Raw genomic sequence first — 26,389 nt, 5'->3', positions numbered from 1 at the left:
AATAGTTGCCGACTCCTCACCATCTGCTTAGTGTGGACGGTTACAACCTAAGTATTGTGTTACAAGAAGGCCAGATGGTGCTGGCATAGAGATATTTTCACTGACCCAAATTCTCTGAGATGCGGAAATCACCTCTGAGAACAAATTCAACCCTTTGGAAAGAGAAGAGGTCAACAGAATGCCAAGCTATTGCCTTACTGGCTGTTGTCAATAGCAAACTTGTTGATAAGTGTGATATTAATTGCAGTAAACATTAATTACCTGGAGCCATTCAGAATATGCCCACAGTTTACCATGTATGTGTATGCCATCTTTCAGGAAGTCTACATGTAGATTCGGATTTGAATTTTTGAAGGTTTTAGAAAATGCCCTGGATTAAGTACTTATTTATCTTAACCACCACTTACCTGAGTTTCATAAATACATCCAGATGATAATATTTGATGAAGAGATAAGTGACCACAAGACCCTATGAGAGTCTTATGCTCAGTAGATTATGCTAACGGTGATGATGAATTTAGAAAGTCTTTGACATAAGCACTGGACACAAAAGAGAGCTTTGGTAATGAGTTGCTTAATCTGAAATTTCTAACAATCCCTGTTCCCTGAGAATGCTGATTAACAAAGAAGCCTTGGAGAACAAGTGATCAATTAAATTTTTACCAAAAGTTTATTATTGGGTTATCCAACAGACGAAAGCAAAATATAAATAGGCTGGGCATGGTGCCTCACACCTGTAATCTCAGCACTTTGGGAGGCTGAGGCGGGTGGATCACTTGAGGCCTGAAGTTCGAGACCAGCCTGGTCAACATGGTGAAAACCCATCGCTACTAAAAATACAAAAATTATCCGGTGTGGTGACATGCCTGTAATCCCAGCTACTTGGGAGGCTGAGGCAAGAGAATCACTTGAATTTGGGAGGTGAAGGTTGCAGTGAGCCAAAATTGTGCCACTGCCCTCCAGCCTGGGCAACAGAGCGAGACCCTGTCTCAAAAAACAAAAAGATAGATATTTTGGAGGAAAAGAATCTGATAGTAGATTTTCACATAAGCTGAAAGTAGTCATTATTGAACAAGTCAGAACTTCTTTGAACTTCCTTTCACTTATAAATTGACATTGGTTTTATTTAGAATTGCTTTTGTAAACAGACGCTATCATTTTTTCCATTCCTAGAGGCTATATAGCTTTTAATGTGGTCTCACCCCTGACTCACAAGGGCCCTGTGAAATCAGGCAGGGCTCCTCTATGATGATGGTGTCAGAAGTGGGTGACTAAATTGGGGTCAAACAAGCTAAAGAAGGCTGAGTGTGGTGGTTCATGCCTATAATCCCAGAACTTTGGGGTGATGAGGCAGGTGGATCACTTAAGGTCAGGAGTTCGAGACTAGCCCGGCCAACATGGTGAAACTCCAACTCTATTAAAAAAAAAAATTAGCCAGTCATGGTGGTGCACACCTGTAATCCCAGTTACTCAGGAGGCTGAGGTAGGAGAATAGCTTGAACCAAGGAGGCAGAGGTTGCAGTGAACTGAGATTACGCCACTGCACTCCAGCCAGGGTGACAGAGCAGGGCTCCATCTCAAAACAAAAACAAAAGCAAACAAAAACAAGCTGGAGGATCCTGGGGTAAAACATCTGGCTAACAATTTGGATATGACCAGACATTTACCTCCATTTCCTGAAGAGACACTGCATTTGTTCTATAATTCATCCCTAAACCGAATCCATTGCCCTCTTCAGGAATCCCATAGCAACTTGACTCTGCTCCTTCCCTCTCACTGACTGGCTTCCTCCTTCCACATGCCATCTGTCTCAGGTATAACCCACTGGATGACAAGCCATTTCTGTAGCCAGTGCATAAGCCCAATTTAATCATTCTAGTATCCCTAGTACCTAACATACTGTATGTACTTCAATAAATGATTGTAAAATCATAACAAGGCAACATTTATATTCCTTAAGAGCTGGCACCCAAATTTATATTAAGGTAAATTGTTTTTCTTGGGGAAAAATACCTTACAGTTTATTTGGGGCTGGAAGGGGATACTTGAGAAGCCTCCTAACAATGAAAGAATGGTTAGCCTCTTTGCTTGAGGAAATGAGAGGAATTTTGTTTTTCCCTTGAAAAGAAAAAGAAGAAGGGAGGAAGAGGAGAGATCCACTAGTGAGATGTACCCCACTGCATGGGGATGAAGGGCCTTGTAAAACCCCATGTATCAAGGAGGCTGTGGGCTTTGGAGACAAGAAGTACCTAACATGTTGTTGTAAGTTGTTTGCTATGCAGAGCTCTACAGATTCCTCCCTGAGACCCTCATCATCAGAAAAGCCCATTAAATTCATGACTATGTTGTATGAATGAGCTTCGGGGACTGTGTTTGTGAATTGAGGACAGGGTTGAGTTTTGTGTCAGGCAGAGAGTTCAGAAGAGAGGCAGCATGTGTGCAAATGGTGTCCTACAGCCTCCTGGCAGTTTGCAGAAATCCCAAAGAAGGCTTTGAACTTCAACCAGAGGGAAATTGCGAAGTGGAGCCTGCCTCATCTAGAGCCTAAGAAGACAGTGAGCCTAAGCTAGATTTGGGGTTACAGACTGAATGAATGAGTAAGTGAATGAAAAATATAGGTGCTTAGAAATATAGGCAGCTTGAATATTGGGTTCGCCATACTTTATCTCAGTCACCCAGCTATTTGCTCTAGTCAGTTGACCATGAACACAGAACAAGATCACCATCTGTTACCATATTATACTGTTTTCAGAGATGGTTCCCTCTGTAGAAGAATTGGTCCCAAGTCCACCTTGGGCTGGTCAGGATGGGTTTCTCACCTGGCTCTTGGAAGAGCAGCCCTGGTGGCATTGGAATGAGCTACTGTTTGCCCTGCACATGGAGCACTTTACACTGAGAATGCACTGCACTGTGTTAAGAAACTGGAAGGCTTTAAACTTAAACTTGACCACTTTGGAGTTGATAGAATAGTAATCAAAGTAGTTAGAAAATAAAATTAATATGAATGAGGTGGCTTCTGCTCTGGGGGATGGGAACATCTAAATTAAAAGTGTATGAGTGAGTCAGGGTGGGACACAGCAGTCGTGTCTATTTGTAATGCTGTCACCAAAACCTTGACAATGTAAGAGATAAAAGGGAGGACTCAGGGCTGCCCGTAGACAATGTAGTTTGGGACTAGATGCCTTGGACTGTAAAGAGCAATAGATTAAGCAAAGGAGAATCTCTTAAGTTCCCCAAATCCAGAGCTGCATGAAAAACGAAAAAGAATGATTTCTTGTGATGAATTTATGAGCAACACTCTACATACTACACGCAAGATATTTTATGGGAAAGGAGATCATGAGGAAGTTGAGTGCCTATTTTTCCTCTTTTATCTCTTTCCTGGATTTTTAATAAGTGTTTCTTTTTTTAATGCTATATCAGTTTTAATTTGACTATAGTGGAATCAATTGGCATTCATCAGGTCTCATACAATTTTTTCAACCAGTAATAATTGAATGGATGCATTGGATTCCTATTGAATCATGCAGTGATGCTACCCCTGAACTTCAAATAAAAGTTAAAAAATGGTAGGTGGTTTTTATTTAATTTAAAAGCTAAGTTGTAGCTTTGTTGGCAAATGGAGATTTTGTCTATTCACTGCCCATTTATGTCTTGGAAATTACTGGGAGCTAGTGAACAGTAATTGCATTAAACATTCACAGGGGATTGTAATTAATCCTTACGCTCTTATTACCAAAATGTCTAGGGAGTGACAAGATGCAGGATGCCTAGAGGATCTTATGTAATTTGGTAGAAAGAAAATTTCATATGAGAAGAGGAAAGGAGGAAGCAGAAAAGCATCGGTGGTCTTTGGAACCCTTTCCTTCCTGAATGAGATTACCCTCTAACCCCTTCTGACCCCAGGCCCAAGGATCCCAAATATGAAGTTATCTTTGAAGATGGGAGGGAGTGTGTGTTTTCTGTAAACTTCTGCTTTTCTCAGATCACTACTCGGGTCAAAACCTTTCATGGTTTCCTATCAAGCTTAGCCATGCATAAATATCTATGCCTCAATGTCAAAGCTACTGGCAATCCATCCAGTAAGCATCCTGTCAACACCTACCATGAGCTCAGATGTTGGAGGGGTTACATAAACCCTGGCTGAATCATCTAGGACATCGATCTCAACATCTCTGAGCTTCGAGTTCCTCTCCCACAAATGGATTCAGAATGGTACCTGCCTAATGGGGTTCCTGGACATGTTAAATGTGAGGTATTAGTAATTCTCAACGAGGGGTAATTTTGTCCCTCAGGAGGTATTTGTCAACGTCTGGAGATATTTTTGGTTGTCACAACTGGCATCTAGTGGAGGGTAGAGATGCTGCTAAACATCCTGCAATGCACAGGACAGCCCCATGACAAAGAATGACCTGACCAAAATGCCAATAGTGCTGAGGTTAAGAAACCCTGATTCAGAATGAGGCCCAGAACATGATAACAGCTCAATATTAGCATTGATATAGATAGATACCTGTATATCTATATAGCTATATATGGGTGTGTGAATATATATATACCCTTGTTAAGGGTAGAGTCCAGACTGTATATATACTTATATATGGGTATATACAACCCATATGTACTTACATAGGGGCATATACACACCCATGTCCACCTCTATATGGATATATACATATATAGAGAGAGCCTGGACTCTACACTCAACAAGCTTATAAATAGTTGAAGAATGAGAGAAATACTCATAAATGATGAAAATGGGTGCCCCACCTATCCAACCTTATCTCCCTCTTGCCATAAATCTCCAGTCTCAGCAAACAAGCCTTCAGCGTGTTCTGAAATAGAGTGCTGAGACGTCACCAAGAGCCTGGATGTAGCAGCAGCAGACATGGGTGGGAATAGCTGCTTCATTATCGGGTGAGCTGTGGGATCTCAGCCAAGTTTCCAGGCAGTGCTCAGCTTCATGTTCCCCATCTGTGAGTAGAGGCAATAATAGTGTCTACCTCATAGGGAGTTGGAGGATTAAATGAGAAAATTTATGAGAAAGATTAAGAACAGCTAATTGAGCATGAGGCTTAGTAAGTACTTCGTAGTTACTTCATATTAGCTAAGAGTTTATAATATCTGAATCTCTGTTATTATCATTGGCTCCAAGCTGCCTCACTTCCTGCCTGTCCCGCAGGCTCAGGCCAAGGCTATAGCTAGGCAGCCATTTCTCTCCATCCAAACTACCACCATCTTTCACCTGGACTAATGCAGGAGGTTCTTCAAAGGACCCTCTTACAACTCACAATCCACCCAGCAGCCAGAGTGATATTTTTAAAACACATCATGTTACTTCCTTGTTTAAAACTTTATGTGTTGAATTGGGTCCCCCTTCCCGCAAAAGATATGTTGGAGTTCTAATCCCAGTACTTCAGAATGTGACCTTTTTTGGAAATAGGGTTTCTACAAAGGTAGTTAAATTAAAACAAATTTGGGAGGATGGGACCTAATCCAATATAACAGGTGTGCTTGTAACAAGGGGGAGTTTGGACACAGACATTTGTGGGGGAAGAGGATATGAAGAAACATGGGGATGAGATGGCCATCTACAAGTCAAGGAACACCAGAGGCTACCAGAAGGTGGGACAACAGCCTGAAACACATTCTTTTCTAGCACCATCAGAGGAAGTGTGGCCCTGTTGACAGCTTGCTGTTAGACTTCTAGCCTCTGGAACTGTGAGAGAAGTTGCTGTTATTCTAAACCATCCAGCTGGTGGTGCTCTGTTACAGCAGGAAACAAATGTAAAACCCTTCCATGCTTCCTCTTGCACTTAAACAGGATCCAAGATTCTAACTGTGGCCCATGAAACCTCCCCGGGTCTGGCCCCTGGTCCTTTCTCTGCTCTCACCTCTTTCTCTCCCCCGACCTTCACTCACTTCAGCCCCACTGAACCTCTCTGAGAACCCAGAACAAGCCCAGCTTGCTCTTGCTAAAGATCCTCTGCTCTTGCAGGAATGCTCTTTCTGCAGAGAGCTGGCTCCACATTTTGGCTGAAATGTCACCCTTCCAGAGACAAAGGTCACTGACTGCTTAATATATCTGGGCTTCATCAGCACGACAGAGCAAATGGTCTTTGCTGAGCTTCCCTCACCCACAGATGATTGCCAAGGTCAACAATATGTCCCCAAAAGGCAGAATATTTGATGGGCAAAGACAGTTTCCTCATTCCTCTGCTGGATTCACTTTTCCACTGGTCATGTTCAGTTTATCATCACTTTCTCATTTTTATTTCTTCTCTTTAACCACTCATTTCCTACTGGATACCTGAAGTATTCAGTAAAGATAAGATTAAAACCTCAAGTTCAAGAGCAATATGGGGAAAAAAAAAAAAAAAAAAAAAAAAAAGCTGGCCAGGCAGACATGACAAGTGACACTGTAGATAGTTTCTGGAATGACTGCTCCTTGGGGCCCCACCAACCTCCCTCTGAAACCTGAGCCCAGTGCTGCCTGCGTGGGCAGCCTCACAATTGTGCTCTATGAGTCTGCCCTGCTGGTGATCAGCCATCCAACCACAGGTGGATACTCAACCCAATTCACACAAATCAGTCTCTCCCTGGAAATTTCCAGACAGAAATCAGAGGCGCAGGTGAATCTTTGCTGTCACTTTGAACTATGAACAATGATATGGCTTGAATCTGTGTCCCCTTGCAAAAACTCATGTCGAATTTTACTCCCCATTTCCCCAATGTTGAAGGTGGGGCCTGGTCGGGGTGTTTGGATGATAGGGGAGGATTTCTCATGAATGGTTTAGCGCCATCCCCTTGGTGCTGTTCTCATGACAGTGAGTGAGTTCTCTTGAGATCTGGTCATTTAAAAGTGTGTGGCACTCCCTACCCCCTGCCTCTCTCTTGCTCCTGCTTTGGCCCTGTGAAGTATCTGCTCCCCCTTTGCCTTCTGCCATGATTGGAAGCTTCCTGAGGCCTCTCTGGAAGCTCAGCAGATCCCAGTGCCATGTTTCCTGTACAGCCTGTGGAACTGTGAGCCAACTAAACCTCTTTTCTTTATAAGTTACCCAGTCTCAGGTATTTCTTCATAGCAATCTGAGAATGGACTAACACAAACAGATACACTTGGGAGCTGAGCTGTGAGGCAGCCGTCCTCTACAACAAGCACAGAGAAGAGGACGTTGCCAGGCTGGAGGGGAGGAGAAAGCAAAACACAAGGGTCAGGCGAGGTGGCATCAAAAACAGACAGGTGAGGGCAGCTTCCCAAATTGCTTCCCTGTCTCCACTGCCCCTTCAGTTCTGAGACTTACTCCTGAATCCTTCAATAAATTTCCTCATTTTTTGCTCAATCTACCTAAAGTGTATTTCCATTACTTGCAACAAAAAGGACATTCACTAAAGTAATAGCAAGTGATTCTTCTCAGCATTCAGCCAACCTGGAAGAAGCAGGTAAATGGAAGTAGATAAATAGATATATTAATAGATTGACTTACATGGAAATACAGATATAGGAACAAATGTTGGTTGTGCTTCTTGCTGGTGTCATTATCCTTTTTTGGAAGAGTGTGATAAGAAGTACTGAATCAGGCTGGGCATGGTGGCTCATGCCTGTAATCCCAGCACTTTGGGAGGCCAAGGTGGGCAGGTCACCTGAGGTCAGAAGTTCGAGACCAGCCTGGCCAACATGATGAAACCCTGTCTCTACTAAAAATACAAAAATTATCCAGGTGTGGTGGCAGGTGCCTGTAATCCCAGCAACTTGGGAGGCTGAGGCAGGAGAATCACTTGAATCCAGGAGACAAAGGTTGCAGTGAGCCGAGATCATGCCACTGCACTCTAGCCTGGGGGACAGAGTGAGACTCCATCTCAGAAAAAAAAAAAAAAAAAAAAAAAGAAGTACTGAATCAGATTGGCCAGCCAATCAATTGGGTCCCTAACTGCTATAGTTTGGATGTGTATTCTCTCTAAATCCTACATTGAAATGTAATCCCCAGTGTTTAAGGTGCAGCCTGATAGGAGGTGATTGGATCATGGGGGTGGATTTCTCATGAATGCTTTAGCACCATCTCCTTGGTGCTGTCTTTACAATAGTGAGTGAGTTCTCGCAAGATGTGGTTGTTTAAAAGTGTGTGGCACCTCCTCCCCAGCTCTCTCTGTCTCTTGCTCATGCTTTGCCATGTAAAGTGCCTGTTCCCCTGTTGCCTTCCGCTTTGATTGGAAGCCTCCTGAGGCCTCCTCAGAAGCAGATGCTGTTATGCTTCCTGCATAGCCTGCAGAACCATGAGCCAATTCAACCTCTTTTCTTATAAATTACCCGGTCTCAAGTATTTCTTTATAAGAATGCAAGAACGGCCCAACACACTAACCCAGCTATATTATAGTATAGTAATAGCCATTAAGTCAGTTCACTAAAACACTGAACTTTCGTCTCGTTGGGAGAGGATGTCTTCCCAGAAGGCCATGGATATTTTTCAATAGAAAATGGTTCCAGGAGCCTTCAAAGATGTCAAGTTAACCAAAGAGCAATTGGAGAAGGGCACCAGCCTACAAGTGAGGAGTGAAAAGGTTAGATCCCACCTCAAACATCCAAGATAGCATTTGAAGTCAACTTTCCACTCAAAGCAAAGAGCATTTAACTGATTCTCATCCACAAATATTATGGAAAGTTTCATTTTATACATAGCAGGAACTTAAGCATCATTTGTAGGCCAACTACTGTCATGAGCGAGGCAGAACTACTGGTTTTATGGAGAGTTGGCTATACATATGGTCATGCACATTTGAGCTATGATTGGAGAGGTTTTATTCCTTAATCTCTACATTTCACAGAAAAACCTTAGCTGGGTATATTCATAGAGATACCAACGTCTGTTCAAAATGTTATGTGACAGCTGAAAACAACATAGGTAACTGGAGGGTGGCGATCACACAAACAAGGTGGGCTTTTTGTTTTACTCCATGCAGAGGTTTGTAAGGGACCCAGTCCCATATGTAGTCTAATGAGTTTTCGACCAGTGGGAGATAGTAGAACTTTAACACCGTCACCATAGCATACTGCATCACCACATTGGCAGAATGGTGATCAGAAAGCCAACACCTTCTCAATTGTGTGTCCCTGCAGGTCTTTTCCCAGCTCAGGGGAGAGAAATAGCCAGCCAGGCTGTTCTCCTGCCTCAAAAGAGACCTCAGACAAACAAGAATCCATCTGATTTTAAAGACAGGTCAGAAGAGGCTGCATGATCATGCTCAGTGATGCCCAGGCCCCCAAACTGTGATAGGAAGATTGTCAAATAAGAAACCAAATCCCAATGTAGCTTTAAAAAGATTGATATGGTTTGGCTGTGTCTCCACCCAAATCTCGCCTTGAATTGTAGCTCCCGTAACTCCCATGTGTTATAAGAAGGACACAGTGGGAGGTAACTGAATCATGAGAGTGGGTCTTTCCCATGCTGTTCTCATGATAGTGAATGAGTCTGATGAGATCTGATGGTTTAGAAATGGGAGTTCCCTGCACAAGCTCTCTTTTTGCCCGCCACCATGCACATACAATGTGACTTGCCTCTCCTTGCCTTCTGCTATGATTGTGGCTGCTCCCCAGCCATGTGGAACTGTGAGTCCATTAAACTTCTTTCTTTTGTAAATTGCCCGGTCTCAGGTATGTCTTTATGAACAGTGTGGAAACGGACTAATACAATGACTTTATTCAAAAGGCTTACAGCAGTACTGGGAATGCTCCAACCAGAGGACTGGCAAGGATCTCAGAGGTCAGAGAGAAAGGAGCTTGGTTTCTAGGGAGGACGACAGAAGCTGGAAGGACTGAGGGTAGGAGACGGGATGAGCAGGTAGTGTGACAGGTGACCAGGAATGTGTATCTCATGGTCAGCTCATTTCCAGAAGGGTCTTTGGGAGGATTATTCTGCTTTGCAGTTCTTGTTTACCTTGAGGGAGGAATCAAAGGTGGGGAAGCTGTGGGGGGAGACCAGCTTAACTAAAGTTTGGTTATGTCAATTTGGCAAGCATTTCATTTCAATTGATAAGGGAGGAAAACAGTTCAGCTAATCATTGAAGAGAAAGAGTGAGAATTTGGGGTGTCTGGGTTGCCCAAGGAAAATGTGGGATCATATGAGTCTTATCTAAGTCACATGGGTGAGGGTGATCTTTCTAGTAAGCCATTCTCCAGAACAAAAATGGTGAAGAACTTTCCTTAAGCTTGCTGTTTTCGCATATCACAGATAAGGAAGATTAGTCTCAGATAAGTTTAAATTGTCACGATAATTGTACCTACCACAGTGGATGATCTAGGATCAATTGTGTTCTTACTTGTAAAGTGCTTAGCCCATAATTGAGCCCATAATTTCTGCCTTTTAAGCACTAGGTGGATAAACACTTTAAAAGTTCCCTGCATCCTGAGAAAACCTCTTCTCCCTCCAACCAGCACCCTCCATGCTGCAGTTCTTCACTCTTCCTTCAGTGCTCTCATCTCTGACACTGAGGATGGAGCTGTTCCTCAGCTCTTCAGACTTCAGGGGTTTAGAGGAGGCTCCTCTCCTGGGAACAGGCTCTGGAGGAGGTGTCCACTTTCTCTGCCCAGGAAGCTGCCCAGAAGGGAGGGCAGAGGGTCCCTAGGACTTGGAGTTGCAGGGGGAGAGGGGAGGAGGAACAGGGAGGAAAGAGTGGTGAGCACCTGGTAGAGAGGGCGATCTAGGGATTATGAAGTGCTTAAGCAGATAGTCAGTTACTTATTCCACTTTCCTTTAGCCAAGAACATGCCTCAGAACATGATTTTTAGAGGTGAGCTGTTTGGATTCCAACCTGAAAATGCATAGTCTCTGTGTGAGAAGAGAGAAAGCATGAAATTAGATTGCCCACATTTACCTTGTATCCTTCTTGTCTAATTGATTTTCCATAAAAGGACACTAAAACAGAAAACAAAATGCAAAGCTGGGAGTTAGCTGTAGGTCAAGGCAGGAGAATCTGTAATGACCACACTGTGAAGAGGGACTTGAGTGCAAAGAAATGGAGCTGAGCAGGGAGAGGAGGTGGCATCGCTGTCCCCAACCCTGGGAGCAGCCCTGGGTCCCTCAGGGAGAAGGGAGGAAAGAAGGACTGGCTCTCAGTATTTACAAATCAGCTCACTCACTGGTTTCTTCTTGTTTCCTTGATTCCACTCAAAGTGCAATATCCCCACTCTGGAGCCACAGACAGAAAAGTCAGCTCTGACCAAGGCAATCTTCACGTCCTAGTTTTTGATAAGGTTTGTTGTTTACCGCTGAAGTTCTCCTGTCCCTGAAACCTCTTATTCTGGGCAAACCAGAAAAGTCAGTCCCACTAATGCTTGCATGAATATTTCTTGTTTTACATTCTGTAGTGAGGCCAATAATCAACTTAATGTTGGAGTAAACCTATTGAATACATTGTTTTGGAGTTAGGAGAAATAAGCCATCTTAATTTATGAAATTTTCACCATTTCAGGGACCTGTCATGGACTTGAATGCAGGAGCCCTGAGTGCAGTCACAGGGCCTCCCTCTGGGATGTGGCTCTGTGGCTCACACTCATGACGGATGTGTTGGCAGGAGCCCAGCCTCTGTATCAGATGGCCCTCATCACAGTCCTAGCTGGCATGACACTGTGTGCCTCTGGAGAAGTTATTTTCAACTAACTTTCTCAAATCCTAGGCCAGACACAATGGCTCACACCTGTAATCCCAGTATTTTGAGGGGTTGAGGCGGGTGGATCACCTGAGGTCAGGAGTTCGAAACCAGCCTGGTCAACATGGTGAAACCCCGTTGTATTAAAAATACAAAAATTAGCTGGGCAAGGTGGAGCATGCCTGTAATCCCAGCTACTAGGAAGGCTGAGGCGGGAGAATTGCTTGAACCTGGGAGGCAGAGTTTTTGGTGAGCCAAGATCATGACACTGCACTCCAGCCTGGGCAACAGAGTGAGACTCCATCTCAGAAACAAATAAACATACATACATACAGAAAACAAAACAAAACTTTCTCAAGTCCTAAGTAAATTAGGGATAGTAATACTACCCCAAAAGACGTCACGTCATGATGAAATTAGACAACCTGTATGACATTATTAAGGTAGTACCTAGAGAATGTTGTATTGAATAAACATTTAATGGTTTTCACTATTATTATTCCTTTGTCATCTGTTTCTATCTCCAGTTCACACATGAGAAAACCATGGTAGACAGAGGTAAAAGGTCTGACCTGGAGCCACATGTCACTCAGCAGGAGAATGGACACAGGCAACCTGTTATTTTTCTTTGACTCTGCTTTTTGTCTAGGGTTTCCCTGGACCTTTTCTAGTCAAAGACATCAGTGTGCTAAGCAGAAGTCATGTTCAGCTGGTCACATTGTATTAGTCTACTTCAAGATGCTCTTGGAACATTAAAGACCTGATCTGCTCACACAAAGTCCCAGGCTACCGTGTGCTGTGCACCAGAGCTAGAGGACAAGGCCTACCTGCAGTGCCTCTGATTTGTACACTTAGAAAAACCAGAAAAGCCAACCAAAACTAGGATTTGTTTTTTTTTTTCTCCAAACATGTGAGTTTCAGGTGATCCTTCAAGCTCCAAGACAAACATTCTGGAACGACTTAGATGACACGACAGAGATGCTGGTTTCATGTGAGGTTTACAGGATCCAGATGCTCCTTCCAGTTTCATGGGTGGAGGGAAACTCCGCAAGGTCAGATCTGGAAGGTCCCTGACCCTGTGTCCTCCTTTCCCCTGGTCACATTCAGGGAGGACTGTGGGCCTCCTGGGGGCCGACCAAGTATCCTGGGGAAAATACCAAAACAACAAAAAACACTGGACCCATCCAGAATGAAGACAAGGAGCCAAGCCCTCTTCCGTCCCCAGATAGACCTCACCCATGGTGAAGGAAGAAGTAGCCGCTTCAGCAATGTGCCTAAAATGCACTCAAATACGCCCAGCACAGGCCCCAGTGTGAGCTCTGCCCTTTCTGAAACACTCAAAAAGATGGAGGGAGCACCTCTCTCTGTGTTCTCTTTGTTCCTAAATTCACCCCATTCGGGTGACTCCACCTCTGCTCACGGCACCTGCTCAGCACGTCCTACTCCAGCCTTTCCAGACCTCCCCATGCTGGAGGCCAGGCCTGAGCTCCACCTTGCTGGGTAGCCTGATGTGATCAGCATAGCTGGGTGAGCCCCAGACCTCACAGTGTCTACAGCTGCCACCCACTGCCTGGTGGGGGTGTCGGGGCCATTGCTTCTTGTGCTGCTGTTTGACTCTGTGTGAGCTGGTTTCAGTCCTCAATTGAATACAAGCCTTTTAGGGATGGGGAATGTGTGCTGTGTGTTTCAGTGTGTCCAGAGAATGACTTATAGGGCACCAAGTATAATCTCAGTCCAGAAGGCACAAGTTTCTTATTTATATATATTTTATGTATATATTATATATATATTGTTTATATATATTTTCTAGGATTATATATTCATATGGAATATGTATATTATACATTCCTTATAGTATATAGTTCATATACTACTCACTTTGCATAAATACACTAGAAAATGCCACAGGGCTTATAATAAGATCAATAGAGAGAAAGATGGCTTCTCAGAGATACACGCTTCTATATCAAGAAGATAGGAACGATAAAGAAAGTTATCACATATGATCTTCTAACCCCAAAGATGTGGTTGTACAGAAACGCTGGGACAGAACCCATATCTTTTTTCTGGAAGGGTCACAGGGTCACACTCCCTCTCCCTCACCCAACGCTGGTCCAGGAGAACTGTGACTCAATCTTATTTCTGCAGTCCCAGGTGTAACCTCTGCCCAACATATGCAGAGCCAGGCTCGGGCAGAGCAGGGAAGCATCAGCAGGTGCCTCTTCCCCCCACCTACCTATTAATGTGTTGACCAAGCGTCAACAAAGTAATATATTTCAAAGAAAGTGGGTGGATGACTGGGTTCTCTGGAGTACTTGATGGTGATGATGTTGGAAGAAGAGTGATAGAATGTACTGAAGGCTTCACAAATCCTGCCCAAGGACTCAGACCCTGGAGGTCCATCCAGCACTTCCACGTACTCTTTGCCACATACAAATCCTCTGGGTCAGAAGAAAAGGCAACTATCAGCATTTGAACTTGTCCTCCAGCCAGGCTACCACCTCCCTCCACCAATGAATCCTCACTAGATCCCAACAGCTTTGCTCAAGAGAAGTGCAAGGGCAGATGAGAACGAAAGAAGGAAAGTTTGTCAGTTCTTCGATAACGCAAGCAGGGGCCCGAGCACCCACTCCATCTTCCCAGAAACCTTCCCCTCCACCAGGGCAGCAGGTAGCTTCCCAGTCTCATGGTTTCCATGTCTTCTAGGAAGCCCAGCCCATGGCCCTAGGATTCCAACCCAGGAATTTTAGTCAAAACATCAGCTGTGTTTCAAGTTCCCCAAACAGAGAATGCAGCCAGCAGAGTGGTATGTTTCCTTAAACCACAACCTCTGTGTCAGGACAAAAATCATCAGAAATGAGTGTGTGGATGCCACTCCCTGGTTCCTGCCTTCCTCTCCGCTGGCAGATGGGACAGGAAGAGGTGAAGCATGACCCCCCACTAGCATAAGTTTGGCCTTGCTTACCCACGGCAGAGGAGAGAGGGGTCTCCATCTCCATCCTGTGAGAGACAAGCTGCACATGGGATCTCTCAGTACTGGTAGAACTCCCTACTTCCCTCTCCTCCCTGTGCTTTTCCAGTCCTGATCTCCTCCCCTCATCCTCAGCCCCCAGCAGGTCTCAGTTCACAAGAGAGGGGCTGGAGCCTTTCTGGGGTATAACAAGGCAACAAAGAGACACCCCACCAGGATACACACAGGGCTTGCTGTTGGCCCAGCCTGAGTTCCTCCTTGGTGCCAAGGACAATCAAATTCAAAATCAACTTTGAAAAGGACAAAGGGACAATGTGAGAAAATGTCCATAGCTGCCCATTCCTCTGGCCCTGGGGAAATTATGACACAGGAAGTACACAACTCTTTCATTCCAGGTCCCCCCTCAACCTCCTTCTCTCCTTGTTTCCCCATCTGAGTCTGTTTGGCAACACGTCCTTTTTTGAATCCCTGGGCCTCAAGTTGGGCAGATAGTTTAAACCCTGTATTTGAGGCAGCTGTCTTGAAGTGTCCTTGATCCCATAGAACTGCATAACATAGTGGGATTCTGAGCCCATAGGCTGTCTGGAGGGGACAGGACCTCTGGGTCACACAGTTCCACCATTTGTCTCATCCACAATTGTGGGCTGTGTTTGGCTTGGTCTGGAATTGATGGAAATGTGGTTTCCATGCTGGAATCAGTGAACAGTGCCCTGGGATAGCAATGCAGTAACTTACGCTGCATTGGAAATGCCTTCTGTGGCTTTATCACTTCATTCAGTCATTCATTCATTTAAGAAAAATACCTGCAATCCAAAGATAGACTCCTAGCAGACACAAATGAAGTCATAGGCAAGAGTAATATTATATTAGTGTAGAGCATTCCAGGGGTATTATGTAAACTCCTGTGAGAAAAAGATCTCTCCTCCTCTGCAGAGAGTCAGGAAAGTGGTTTTATTGTTTTGGAGGTTGTTGGCCTTAAGCTAACTCATGAAATACAACATGAAAACCCTTTGCAGAGGGCAGATGAGTCTGGCAGGGATTGAAGGATGCATTCCAGGCAGAGGGTAGGTATGACCAAATGCAAGGAGCTGCTGGACTTTGGTGTGTCCAAGAAACTCAGTGTAATGGCTCAGCCCATAGCAGGGTCCAGAGAGAAGTGATGAGAAGTGAGCAGAGAAGAGAAGCCAATTGTGAAGAATGAGAAAGGCACGACGAGAAGATAAACTTTGTTCGGAAAATAACGAGTCAGTGTAAAGCTTTCAACACGAAATGAAAATGCAGTCAAATTGTGTGTCAAATGGTTGTCGTGGATGGGTGGAGGGTGAACCATAAGAAGTCAAGATGGGATCCTTCCTAGAAATAACAATATCATCAAAGAAAACTCACAACCCCAGTACTCACTTGAGTTCTGGAATGGCCACCACGACTATGTCCCCGGGGTTCAACTCGATGATCCAGACACATTCAGTTTTCGGCCCAACATAGTTGAAGATCCTGCCGTATTCATCCGTATAGTGGCCCCCACAGTCACTGGGTGCTACAAGAGGAGAAACAGGGCCCAGGCACTGCCGGGATGCTCTAGGCCTGGGATTGGCTTGTGTCATTCTGGGGGCCCGTGTCGTTACTGATTCTCCCAACTTCCCATCCTTGGAAAGAAAATTCAACCTTAATGGCCCAGTCTGATGGCTCCACAAACAAGGTGAGTTTTGTGGTTTTAGTCTATTTGGAGTTTATTAGGGGACCCACACTCATTTTAAAGTACAATTTTTTATGACGAGTGGGAAATAGAGGAACTTAACTCCGCTTACTAAAACTTTCTCACCAATTGTATTGACCGATTGGTGAACAGAAAATCAGCACAAACACTATCTTTCCATTTCCCTACAGATCTTTTCTTAGGGCAGGCTGGACAAATAACAAATAGGCAATGCTCCTGCCCCATGAGTAGTCCAATCCCTGAACAAATGAGAATCCATCTCCTTGAGGTTCAATGATGCCTCAGGCTCCGAAAGTGTGACTGAGGATGAAAAGAGCACTTTCCTTGAGTGGTCAAATGTGTTCTGGTTTCTAAAGCACTTAGCTTGTGCCCAGCAACTGGTTAAGCACTAGGTGAATCCACCAATCAATCAACAAGCCACCCTGCATCACAAGAAACTGCTGCTCCCTCTAGCCTGCATCCTCATAGAGAAGCTCGAAGGAAGAGGGAAGTACTGCAGCCTAGAGAAAGCAGGTTAGAGGGAGGAGCAGTTTCTGACACCGAGGATGGAGCAGTTCCTCAGAGCTCCAGACTCCAGGTGTTTAGAGGAGGCTCCCATACTCCGGGAACACAGGCTCTGTGGAGTGGCAGCTCCTCTCCCTGCCCAGTAGGCTGGTCAGACAGGAGGGCAGAAGAGACTTTGGGGGGCTTGGAGGTGTTGGGGAAGTTGGGAGGAGGCTCATGAAGGAGAGCACTGAGAGGGTGGGAGGGGGAATTAGGGATTTTGAAGGTTGAATCCAATTATCAGGTACAGAAACACCAAGTCCTTTAGGACAAGAATTGTCCCTGGTACATGCCCTTCTCATTGATCCATTTGGATTTCAACCCCAAAACAGTGTCCCTGTGTGAGGCAAGGGAAACAGGTTAACAGTCTTGTCTGCATTTACCTGTGGCAAATGGAGCTGTAACAATTGTGGCTGAAAGACAAAACAAAAGAAAAAAACAAAATGAAAATCTGAACTTACCAATGGGTGACAGCAGAAGAAAGGAAAACGACTACACTGCGAAAAGGAGCTTGAGTGCAAAGGGACAGCGCTGAGCAGGAAGAAGAGATGGCATCACTGTCCCCATTTCTGGGAACAGCCCTGGGTCACCCAGAGAGGAGGATGGAAGGAAGGAATGGCTCTCAGCACTCACAAATTCACAAACCAGCTCACTCAGAGCATTCTTGTTTTTCCCATTCCACTCAATTAAAGTTCAATTGTCTCACTCCGGAGCCGTGGTCAGAAATGACTGCTCCGATAGAGTGGTCAGCTTGTCTTAAATTACCTGAGACATTCCTGATCTTTTAGCTAAAGATCTCACATCCCACTTTCCTGGGAAAAAATAAAAGTCAGCTACCTTAACTGTGATATAAACACTTCTTCTTTTAAATTCTATAACAAAACCAGTGATTAATTTGATTTTGAAATAAATCTGTTGACTAAAATTTTTAAGTGAGTAGAAGTGAGCCATGTTTATTTATGGAAATTTCACTATTCAGGGACCGGAGTTAAATACCTGGATCCAAGCCAGCCCTGCATGCAATCTCATACACCCCACAGTGTGCATGACACTGGGCTCGTTGTCAGGCTATGATCTAGCAGGCAGGCGCACGGGTTCAGAATGAGAAGGCCCTGGTTAACTGTCCCTAGCAGCCTACAGCTGAATGGCTTTGGACAAAATTTTTACTCTCTCTAAGCCTCAGTCATTCATCTATACAATGGGCATCTTGATTTTAACTACCTTACAGGATGAAGCTGGGTGTATGACCCCATGGCCCAATGCCCAGCACAGGGTAGTCTGGGACACACCTGATCTGTCACTCTAACGCTTTCAAGACAGTTGCTTCATTTTCCAAATTACATGGTGTTTATTTACTGAGTAAATTAGCCATCCTCATAATGCTACAGAACCTATTCTGACAAGAAAGTCAACCAGGACATCTTAGCTGTCCTTCCTGGGCCTGAGACTATATTGGTCCTTTGTGGGTGCAAAGAAGAGTCTGCCTACAGTTGGGGCTTCTGCCAAGTTGGTTCTGGAAGAAATAAATCATGATTCCCCAGAAAGCAGACCTCAAGTGCAAATCCTGAACATGCCTGTGAGTGACATTTCTGTACTGTCACCACATCTACCTTAAATTCTTTTCATCTAGATTCTTAGGCAAAGGCCTTGAGGCATGGGGAAGAAGCCACCCCTTAACAATAACTAACTACACAATCTCTCAGGCTGTGAGGCTAATGATCACTCCAGGGAGCTTTAGTAATGAACTTTTCTAAATTTGCTTGAATGGAATCTTCTGCTTCACTAACTCCTAACAACAGCTCTGTTGAGGCACCCCAATTCTACAGCTGAAGTTAGGAGAGGTTGGGTGACTTGGCCAAGCCCACGCAGCACTCATTAGTTTCTGCGTTTAAGCTCAGCGCCTCTGCCTCTTTTTCATCAAGTTGTCTTTGTGTCTCCTGACTTCACCAAGGACAAGGAAACCAAATGTCAAGCATATTAAGTTTTTCCACCAAGCTCTCAGGGTTCCTATGACCAGTGACCCTAAGGCCTCACTGTAGCCCCAATTTAAACAGAAGCCGTAAGCTGGTATCTGAGTTGGAAATGTAGATGGGCAACCGAAGCTTTAGCCAGAGGTGGCCACGCAGAGCTGGGGCCTACAGCAAGGCTGAAATCCTGGCAGGGGAGGAGAGCACCTGGTGACGGGGCCGCCCCGACAAGAGTGTGCAGTCAGCTAAGCAGAGCAGCGCAGGAGAAATGGGAAGATTGGAAAGGACTGGGCGAGGGCAAGAGAGAAGGAAGCGAGGAGAGACTGGGCGAGGGCAAGAGAGGAGAAGGAAGCGAGGAGAGACTGGGCGAGGGCAAGAGAGGAGGAGGAAGCGAGGAGAGACTGGGCGAGGGCAAGAGAGGAGGAGGAAGCGAGGAGACACTGGGCGAGGGCAAGAGAGGAGGAGGAAGCGAGGAGAGACTGGGCGAGGGCAAGAGAGGAGGAGGAAGCGAGGAGACACTGGGCGAGGGCAAGAGAGGAGGAGGAAGCGAGGAGAGACTGGGCGAGGGCAAGAGAGGAGGAGGAAGCGAGGAGACACTGGGTGAGGGCAAGAGAGGAGGAGGAAGCGAGGAGAGACTGGGCGAGGGCAAGAGAGGAGGAGGAAGCGAGGAGAGACTGGGCGAGGGCAAGAGAGGAGGAGGAAGCGAGGAGACACTGGGCGAGGGCAAGAGAGGAGGAGGAAGCGAGGAGACACTGGGCGAGGGCAAGAGAGGAGGAGGAAGCGAGGAGAGTAGGAAACAAGGAGGTCAGGAAGGAAGGGGGAGAGGAAGAGGAGGCACAAAGAAACTGGGAGGCCGAGACGGGCGGATCACGAGGTCAGGAGATCGAGAGACCATCCCGGCTAACACGGTGAAACCCCGTCTCTACTAAAAAATACAAAAAAACTAGCCGGGCGAGGTGGCGGGCGCCTGTGGTCCCAGCTACTCGGGAGGCTGAGGCAGGAGAATGGCGTAAACCCGGGAGGCGGAGCTTGCAGTGAGCTGAGATCCAGCCACTGCACTCCAGCCTGGGTGACAGAGAGAGACTCCCTCTCAAAAACAACAAAAAAAAGAAGGTGGGGAGAATGAGAGAAGCAGAGAGCCAGGGGAAGAGACACGTAGAGACAAAGAGCTCTCCCTGAGGAAACCTATGCCCTCTTCCTTTCCTGCCTGCATTCAAAATCAGTTGGCCAGTCCTCATGCATTTGACACAATTCCCAGGGCTCAGTCCTCTAGAGGGCAAGTGACTCCCCTTCTTCCAGGCATTCCCAGCCAGCGGTGGGAGCTGCTGGTTATTGCTCCTCCTGAAGTTGCTGCAGCAGCCATGTGACAACTCACTGGGCAGATGCAGAGCTCCCTCCTGCTGTGAGCTCCCCCGAGGGCCACAGTTACCCCCTCGGAAGTCCCCAGACACATTCCATGCAGGGCACCCTCACCAAGACATTGTCTGCTGTCAGACCACCTGGAAAGCCTCCAAAGCAAGACCATGTCTGATTCTCTCAGATGCTTCTGGGTGAGGCCTGCAGAACCAGCATACATTGATTAAGGCAGGAAGGAGGGTCACAGAACACATCAAAACAGGGAGCTCAGGAACCCAGAAATGTTTAAAAATCACGATGGCATCAGCACAATGACACAGATATTTTCCTATTTGTCTCTTCCTCCACCAGCACTAAGTGAAACATTTTGTATGGAAGAGAGTATCTTTCAGCTAATCAGCCATGAGCTTCTTCCTTGGCAATAAGCAAATTTAAAAATCTCTGCAGTTAAAAACAGTGCGAGGTCCAGGAGAAAGGGCCTGGGGCCATGAGTTACCTATACTGCACAGCAGCGACCAGGCGAAGGCTCTGGACAGCCTCATCCTCAGTGGGGCCTGGCACCAACCTCAGGAGTGAGCTCAGCTCTACTGGCTTGGGGTTATGGAGAAACACCCATGAAATCTGATCTTCTCCCTCCCATCTGGAGCCAAGATTGGCCAAGCTGTAGGATCTGAGGGTGCTGCAGGATCACCTGGGTGGTCTAGAGAGGGAGGGGTGAGGTGTGGCTAGATGCTAATCAACACTGATCTTTCTCAGCTGGGTTCCAGGTCACCTAGACAGGGATATAATGGCCAGGTGCTCTTTCTCCTTTCCCCGCTAGGCAGACTCAGGGGAAGTATCACAGGCTGGCCTCAATCCGTGATCTCCTACTGGGGCAGCCCTTTTTCTTCAGGTTAACTTGTAGCATTTGCAGCTGTATTACGTTGCAGAAGCCTCACAACACCCCAGAGGTGAGGCAGGCCGGGAGTCCTTGGAAAACTGAAGATTAGAGACCCAGAGAGAACCAGGAGACTTTCCCAAAGTCACAGGGCATTAGGGGCAGAACCGGGGTGAGGCCCTGGACTCCTGACTGCCCATCTCTCCCAGAGCCCTCTCTGTGTCACTGGAGAGCAAAGGCATGAAATCAGGCCCTTGAGCAGATCAAGGTGTGAGTGGGTCACAGTGGGGCCACTGCAGGGGCAGGCCCACCCATATGGGAATGTCCAGGTGGATGGCATGAGTACCTGTGTCTGCCTGTATTGCACATGTGTCATGCCAGGATCCACATGGCTCAGTCCCAGGGCAGGGTCACGGTTAAAAGAGGCTTCTGTGGAGAACAGGCTGGAAATTTCTGAGAAGCTTACACAGAGCGCTCCCTTATGGTCTAGAAATTCCACTAGCTGTATAAAGAGAATTAACAGCATATGTCTAGGTATAAATTTGTACATGAATGTTCATAGTAGCATTGCTTATATTAGTTAAGAGGGGAAACCATCTAATATCAATGGATGAACAGATGAAGAAAACTTGGTATAGCAATAATGGGAATTTATTAATCCATATGAAGGAATGTGAGCCAATTTGCCAACCAAAGACTGACCAATTTATACAACAAATTGGACCCATTTTCCTAAACTCTAACCAACTCCTGATTTTGTGATATCTTTTAATATATCTTATAATCAAATATGATGGAAATAATACCTAATGTTATAAAATGCATTTCCCCAAAGTCCAATGGGGCTGGCATCCTTTCAATGCCTCCACTCCCACGGCAGCTCTTTCGGAAATGCCTGTTCATATCTTCAGGACAATCTTGTATTGCATCACTCGTCTTCTTATGGATCATAGAAGCCGCCCTTGGCCTTTCCTTCCCACAACTTTATTTGCACAGGCCCTGATGAGTTCACAGTGTGAAGGAGCTTTTCCAACTCAAGCAGAACAGACTGACACTGCTGGGCTGGGAGCCCACTTGTTTCTCCCTACTCAGAAGTCAGTGAAAATGGTTGTTTTAGTGTTAAGCCCCCATGTATTACTAAAGTGAGCTGCAAAACTTCCTCACAATTCGCCTTCCTCCTCTTACTCCAGATACCCTGTCCCATTACCCCTCATTCACCCTACTCCTGGCCCTGGGCTGGGAAGAAGTCAAAGCTCCCCACCATTGGATGTGAATGCCCAGATGGAGCAAACGCTGGAGCCCATGGAGAGGATGCATCCTTCCTCTTCTACCCCAGCCCAAGGATCCTGCCATGGGCTCCAATGTGTCAGGATAGCTATGTGTCTGCAGAGTCCCCGCACGACTGTGGCTGCCTGAAGGAACAAAGACCTAGTATCTTTTCTGGAGGACCCTGGAAACCAAAGTCTGGGGTACCGCAAGTCACGATGTCCACTTGGAGGAAAGATTTGGGTTAGCACCAGCTTCTGAGGATTTGCGTCCCTCAGATCTTTATCCTCCCAGGTCGTCCCTTGCTCCTATGTAGCCTTAAGTGGATTTGTTTATTTCCCTTTTTATGTTCTTCTCTCATAGCCTGCTGCACTCAGACCTGTCCTCTGCTTCTCCAGGAGAGGTTAGTAATTCTCTGCACCTTGTTCAAAGACCCCTGTGACTGACTGCCATCCACAGTGTCAGAACTGTCCAACTGGTCTCCTCTGTTCCAGGTCTGCCGTTATCTGCCTCCCCATCACCCTTACTTTTACTTTACCAGGAAGAGTTTTAGGGTCTGATGGGCATTTTGTGTGTTGTCTCCCTAGCATGATTTTCCAGTTGGAAACAAAAAAAAACCCAACTTTTTTCCAGGTTATCAATTTTCACCCAGCATACCCAATGTGTCTTGGGAGCAACCGACCCCAAGCCCAGCTCCAAAAGCTGGCCTGAGTAGAGTAGGAAGGTGGCATGGATGGTGACAAGAAGACTCACCCTCTGTATCAGTGATGGATGCAGACTCGAATATGTGACCCAAATTGGTCCAATGGCGTCAAAGGAAGGTGTGACTCAGAGGGAGGCAGACATGGCTGCTCCCCACTTGCTGCCAGGATGAGGATGAAGCCAACTGGCAGAGCTGCAGAGCAAGGCAATGGTGGGAAGGCCATGCCAGAGCTGCTGGTGACGTCAGTCCCAAAGCCTCTGCATTGTCCAGACACAGGCGTCAATCCCTGTCCTTGTTGTTTAAGCCAATTTGAGGTGGGGTTTCTGTGCATGTAGCTGAAAACATCCCAAGCTCTACAAGGCCCCCTGAACACCAGAAATTAAAGTGCTTGCTCTTTAGAGAGTCTTAGAAGAATGAGAACCATCCATCACCTGCTAAATTCCCCCAGACTGAGCAGACCTGCCACGGCACCTCATTTTGGAGATTCCAAACGGCTTGGGCAGGTGGTGCCACAGAAACCTCCAAGGTTCCTATGACAAAATGCTGACTATGTCAACTTCTCAGAGGCCCTGAGGCTCATGTGCATGTGTGTGCTTCTGTTTACTGCCTCACCAAACTCCAGACACCAGCCACAGCCATCAGAAAATACAGCCATCTAAATTACAAGAATAAGCAGAGGGAAATATGCAAAACATTATGCTTGGGAAACACTCATCCTGAAGAGTTACATAAAATGATAGTTACTGAGTAAAGTAACCGTAATCTATTGACTGGGCTTCTGAAAATCAATCATGGAAAGCCAGGCTATGGCTAACCTCCAAGCCCTTATGCCGGTAACTACAGCAAAAATTCCATCTTCATTTGGCAGGATCTTTTCCTATGCTTATTTGTTATCTGTCTATCTTCTGTGAAAGAAAAATAAAAACTCCAAACTCCAATTTACTATGTCAAAAGGAAAAATGAAACTAAGCTGAAAGCTGAGGCATGCAAGAAGCTGCCCTTCCTTTTGTTCTTAAGCAGAGAGCTACAGATAAAAGGTTAACTATCTACACAGGTAGTTACTCTATGTTCATCTTATCTTACATAAAATGCTTATTTACTGAGTGTGAGAAAAACTCATGATTGACTATCTCCTTCCTGCTCCTTTTCTTAAGACTTTAAAAATGTTTTGAAAGTAATTGAGTTAAGATTATTGATTGAGAAGGAAACAAAATCAACACAATGAAATGTAGTAACAGAGATGCAAGAGAAGCTGCTTAATCCTACGCCTTCCAGCCCGAGCGGCACAGCATAGACATGTGGATGACCATACCCTCCCTCTTTCCCTTCCAGCCATCTTTTCCCCTTTAAGTACTGAAGCCCACAAAATCATCTTGGGACCACAAGCTTTTTCTGTGATTGTGTGTGTGTGTGTGCGCGCGTGTATGTGTTTGTTTTTTCAATTTCTGGTCATGTTCTTAACCTCGGCAAAATAAACTTTTAAATCAGTTGAGACCTGTCTCAGACACCTTTTGGTTTACAAATTGGTGACCAACTAAAGAGACTCTGAGTGGAGGTGCCCCTGACCTTTGATGAATCTCCTGTGGGTGCTTGGTCTGGCTTGGGCTATCTTTATTTCTCAAACCAATGGGACAATTTGCTGAGTCTTGGGAGCTTCCCCACTCCAGAGAATCCCTGATCTCCCCCAAAACTGGGTGAGATCTAAGGTTTATTTTGCTGTACAACTCCTTTTCTGGAGTTTTACTCGCTTCCAACAAGGAAGGTAAGTTTGTTTTCCTGCTTTCGATGACATTGGAAACAGGAAAGTAAGTCCTTCCTGGAATTTCCACTTACTTGCAACAAGGAAGTTGAGTTTGACGTTTTTTTCCTGCTTCTAAGATGGTAGAGAGCAATCTTCAGCCTGGGACCCATTCCTAGGTAAGTAGCTGAGTTGGGATACTGTGTTGAAAATTCTCCTTACTGACTAAAAGTTAAGACTGATAACCTGCTGGTCTTAATTTCTCCTTACCATTAGAGCGTTCAGTGGGGCAGGTGGTGACACAGAAACCTTCAAGGTCCCTTTGACTAAATGCAGACTATGTCAACTTCTCAGAGGCCCTGAGGAACACGTACATATTGGCTCCTTCAGTTTACTGCTTCACCAAAATCTCCAAATAGCCATCCTCAGTCATCCAAAAAATACAGCTATATGAATAAGAAGAATAATCATATTGTTTGTTTTTTGGGGTTTTTTTTTTTTTTTTTTTGGTCTTTCTCCCATTGGATTTGACCAACTGTACTGGGCTTGGTCAAATCTGGATAATAATTCCAAATTACGGAAAATGAGGCCTCTGAATTGGCTAAAATCCCCCACAGCTGCAAAAAGAAAAACAAAAAAACAGGCTCTTGGTTTCTCTGTTCACTTCCTTTCTTAAAAATTGTCGTTTCACTTGCTTTTCTTCCGTCCTGTTGCCATCTTCAGTACCAAGTGAAAGAAAGATCTAGAAAAGGCTTCTAATAATTGGGATCCCTTAAAGAGCTCAGGATAAAGGCACCACTCACTCCTTTTAGGGCTGTTCTTCTTTCTTTGTGGAGTTTCAACAGTCATGGGCAGATTCTTCTCATGTCTAAAGCTCTTCTGTCTTGTATTGCATTACCTGGTTTCTTTGGCTTTGGGGGGTACCAGAGATTACCTTGTACTGTGAGAGAATCAGACTTTTGTGTATGTAATGGCAGACGACAGCTACAATTTTAGGGGTGGCTGAGGATAGTTGACAGGAAATGGTAATTACTACAGGGAGATACTCCTTTCTTCACACATTTGGATAAGAACATTGTGGTTTAGTCCTTAAAAAATGCATGCTTTCTTGGCCCCATTCCCCAAAGAGCTCTGCCCTAAAGCCAGTCATCTAATCAAGCTAAGTTAAAAGACCACCTATCATTAGCCGGGTGTGGTGTCGGGCCCCTGTAGTCCCAGCTATTCAGGAGGCTGAGGCAGGAGAATGGCGTGAACCTGGGAGGCAGAGGTTGTGATGAGCTGAGATCGCGCGACGGCACTCCAGCCTGGGCGACACAGTGAGACTCCGTCTCAAAAAAACCCCAAAAAAACCCAAAAACAAACAAACAAAAAAACACCTATCAAATTAAGTCACTTTAATAAAAACATTTTGTAAAGAAAATTTACATCATTAAAGGAAATCTCTGTTTTGTAAGGAATCTCCGTCTCTGCATCTGTACTGCTAGGAACCTTAACTGGGGGAAGACAATGGCTTAAAGTTTACATAACAGACCTTGACTTTGTTTAGGTCTAAGTCTGTGCCTTTGAGATGCACATTTTCTACCCTGTTTCACCAAAGCCGTGTCTTTGGAG

General features: G+C 45.5%; 1 protein-coding gene across 1 annotated transcript; it reads right to left on the bottom strand.

The window, feature by feature from the left end:
• Positions 1-13,429: 13,429 nt before the first annotated feature.
• Positions 13,430-20,768, bottom strand: SPADH (spermadhesin family member). The gene is made up of 4 exons (XM_005566651.5): positions 20,691-20,768; positions 17,255-17,284; positions 16,013-16,148; positions 13,430-14,081 (listed from the first exon to the last, which is right to left on the bottom strand). Exons 1-4 carry the CDS (start codon positions 20,734-20,736, stop codon positions 13,880-13,882), a joined length of 414 nt encoding a protein of 137 aa, XP_005566708.1. The 5' UTR covers positions 20,737-20,768; the 3' UTR covers positions 13,430-13,879.
• Between the last annotated feature and the right edge of the window lie 5,621 nt (positions 20,769-26,389).

Source organism: Macaca fascicularis, chromosome 9 (assembly GCF_037993035.2).
Source record: "Macaca fascicularis isolate 582-1 chromosome 9, T2T-MFA8v1.1".
Taxonomy (NCBI): Eukaryota; Metazoa; Chordata; class Mammalia; order Primates; family Cercopithecidae; genus Macaca; species Macaca fascicularis.
The sequence above is the reverse complement of the archived record's forward strand: the minus strand, read 5'-3'. Positions and strand labels throughout refer to the sequence as shown.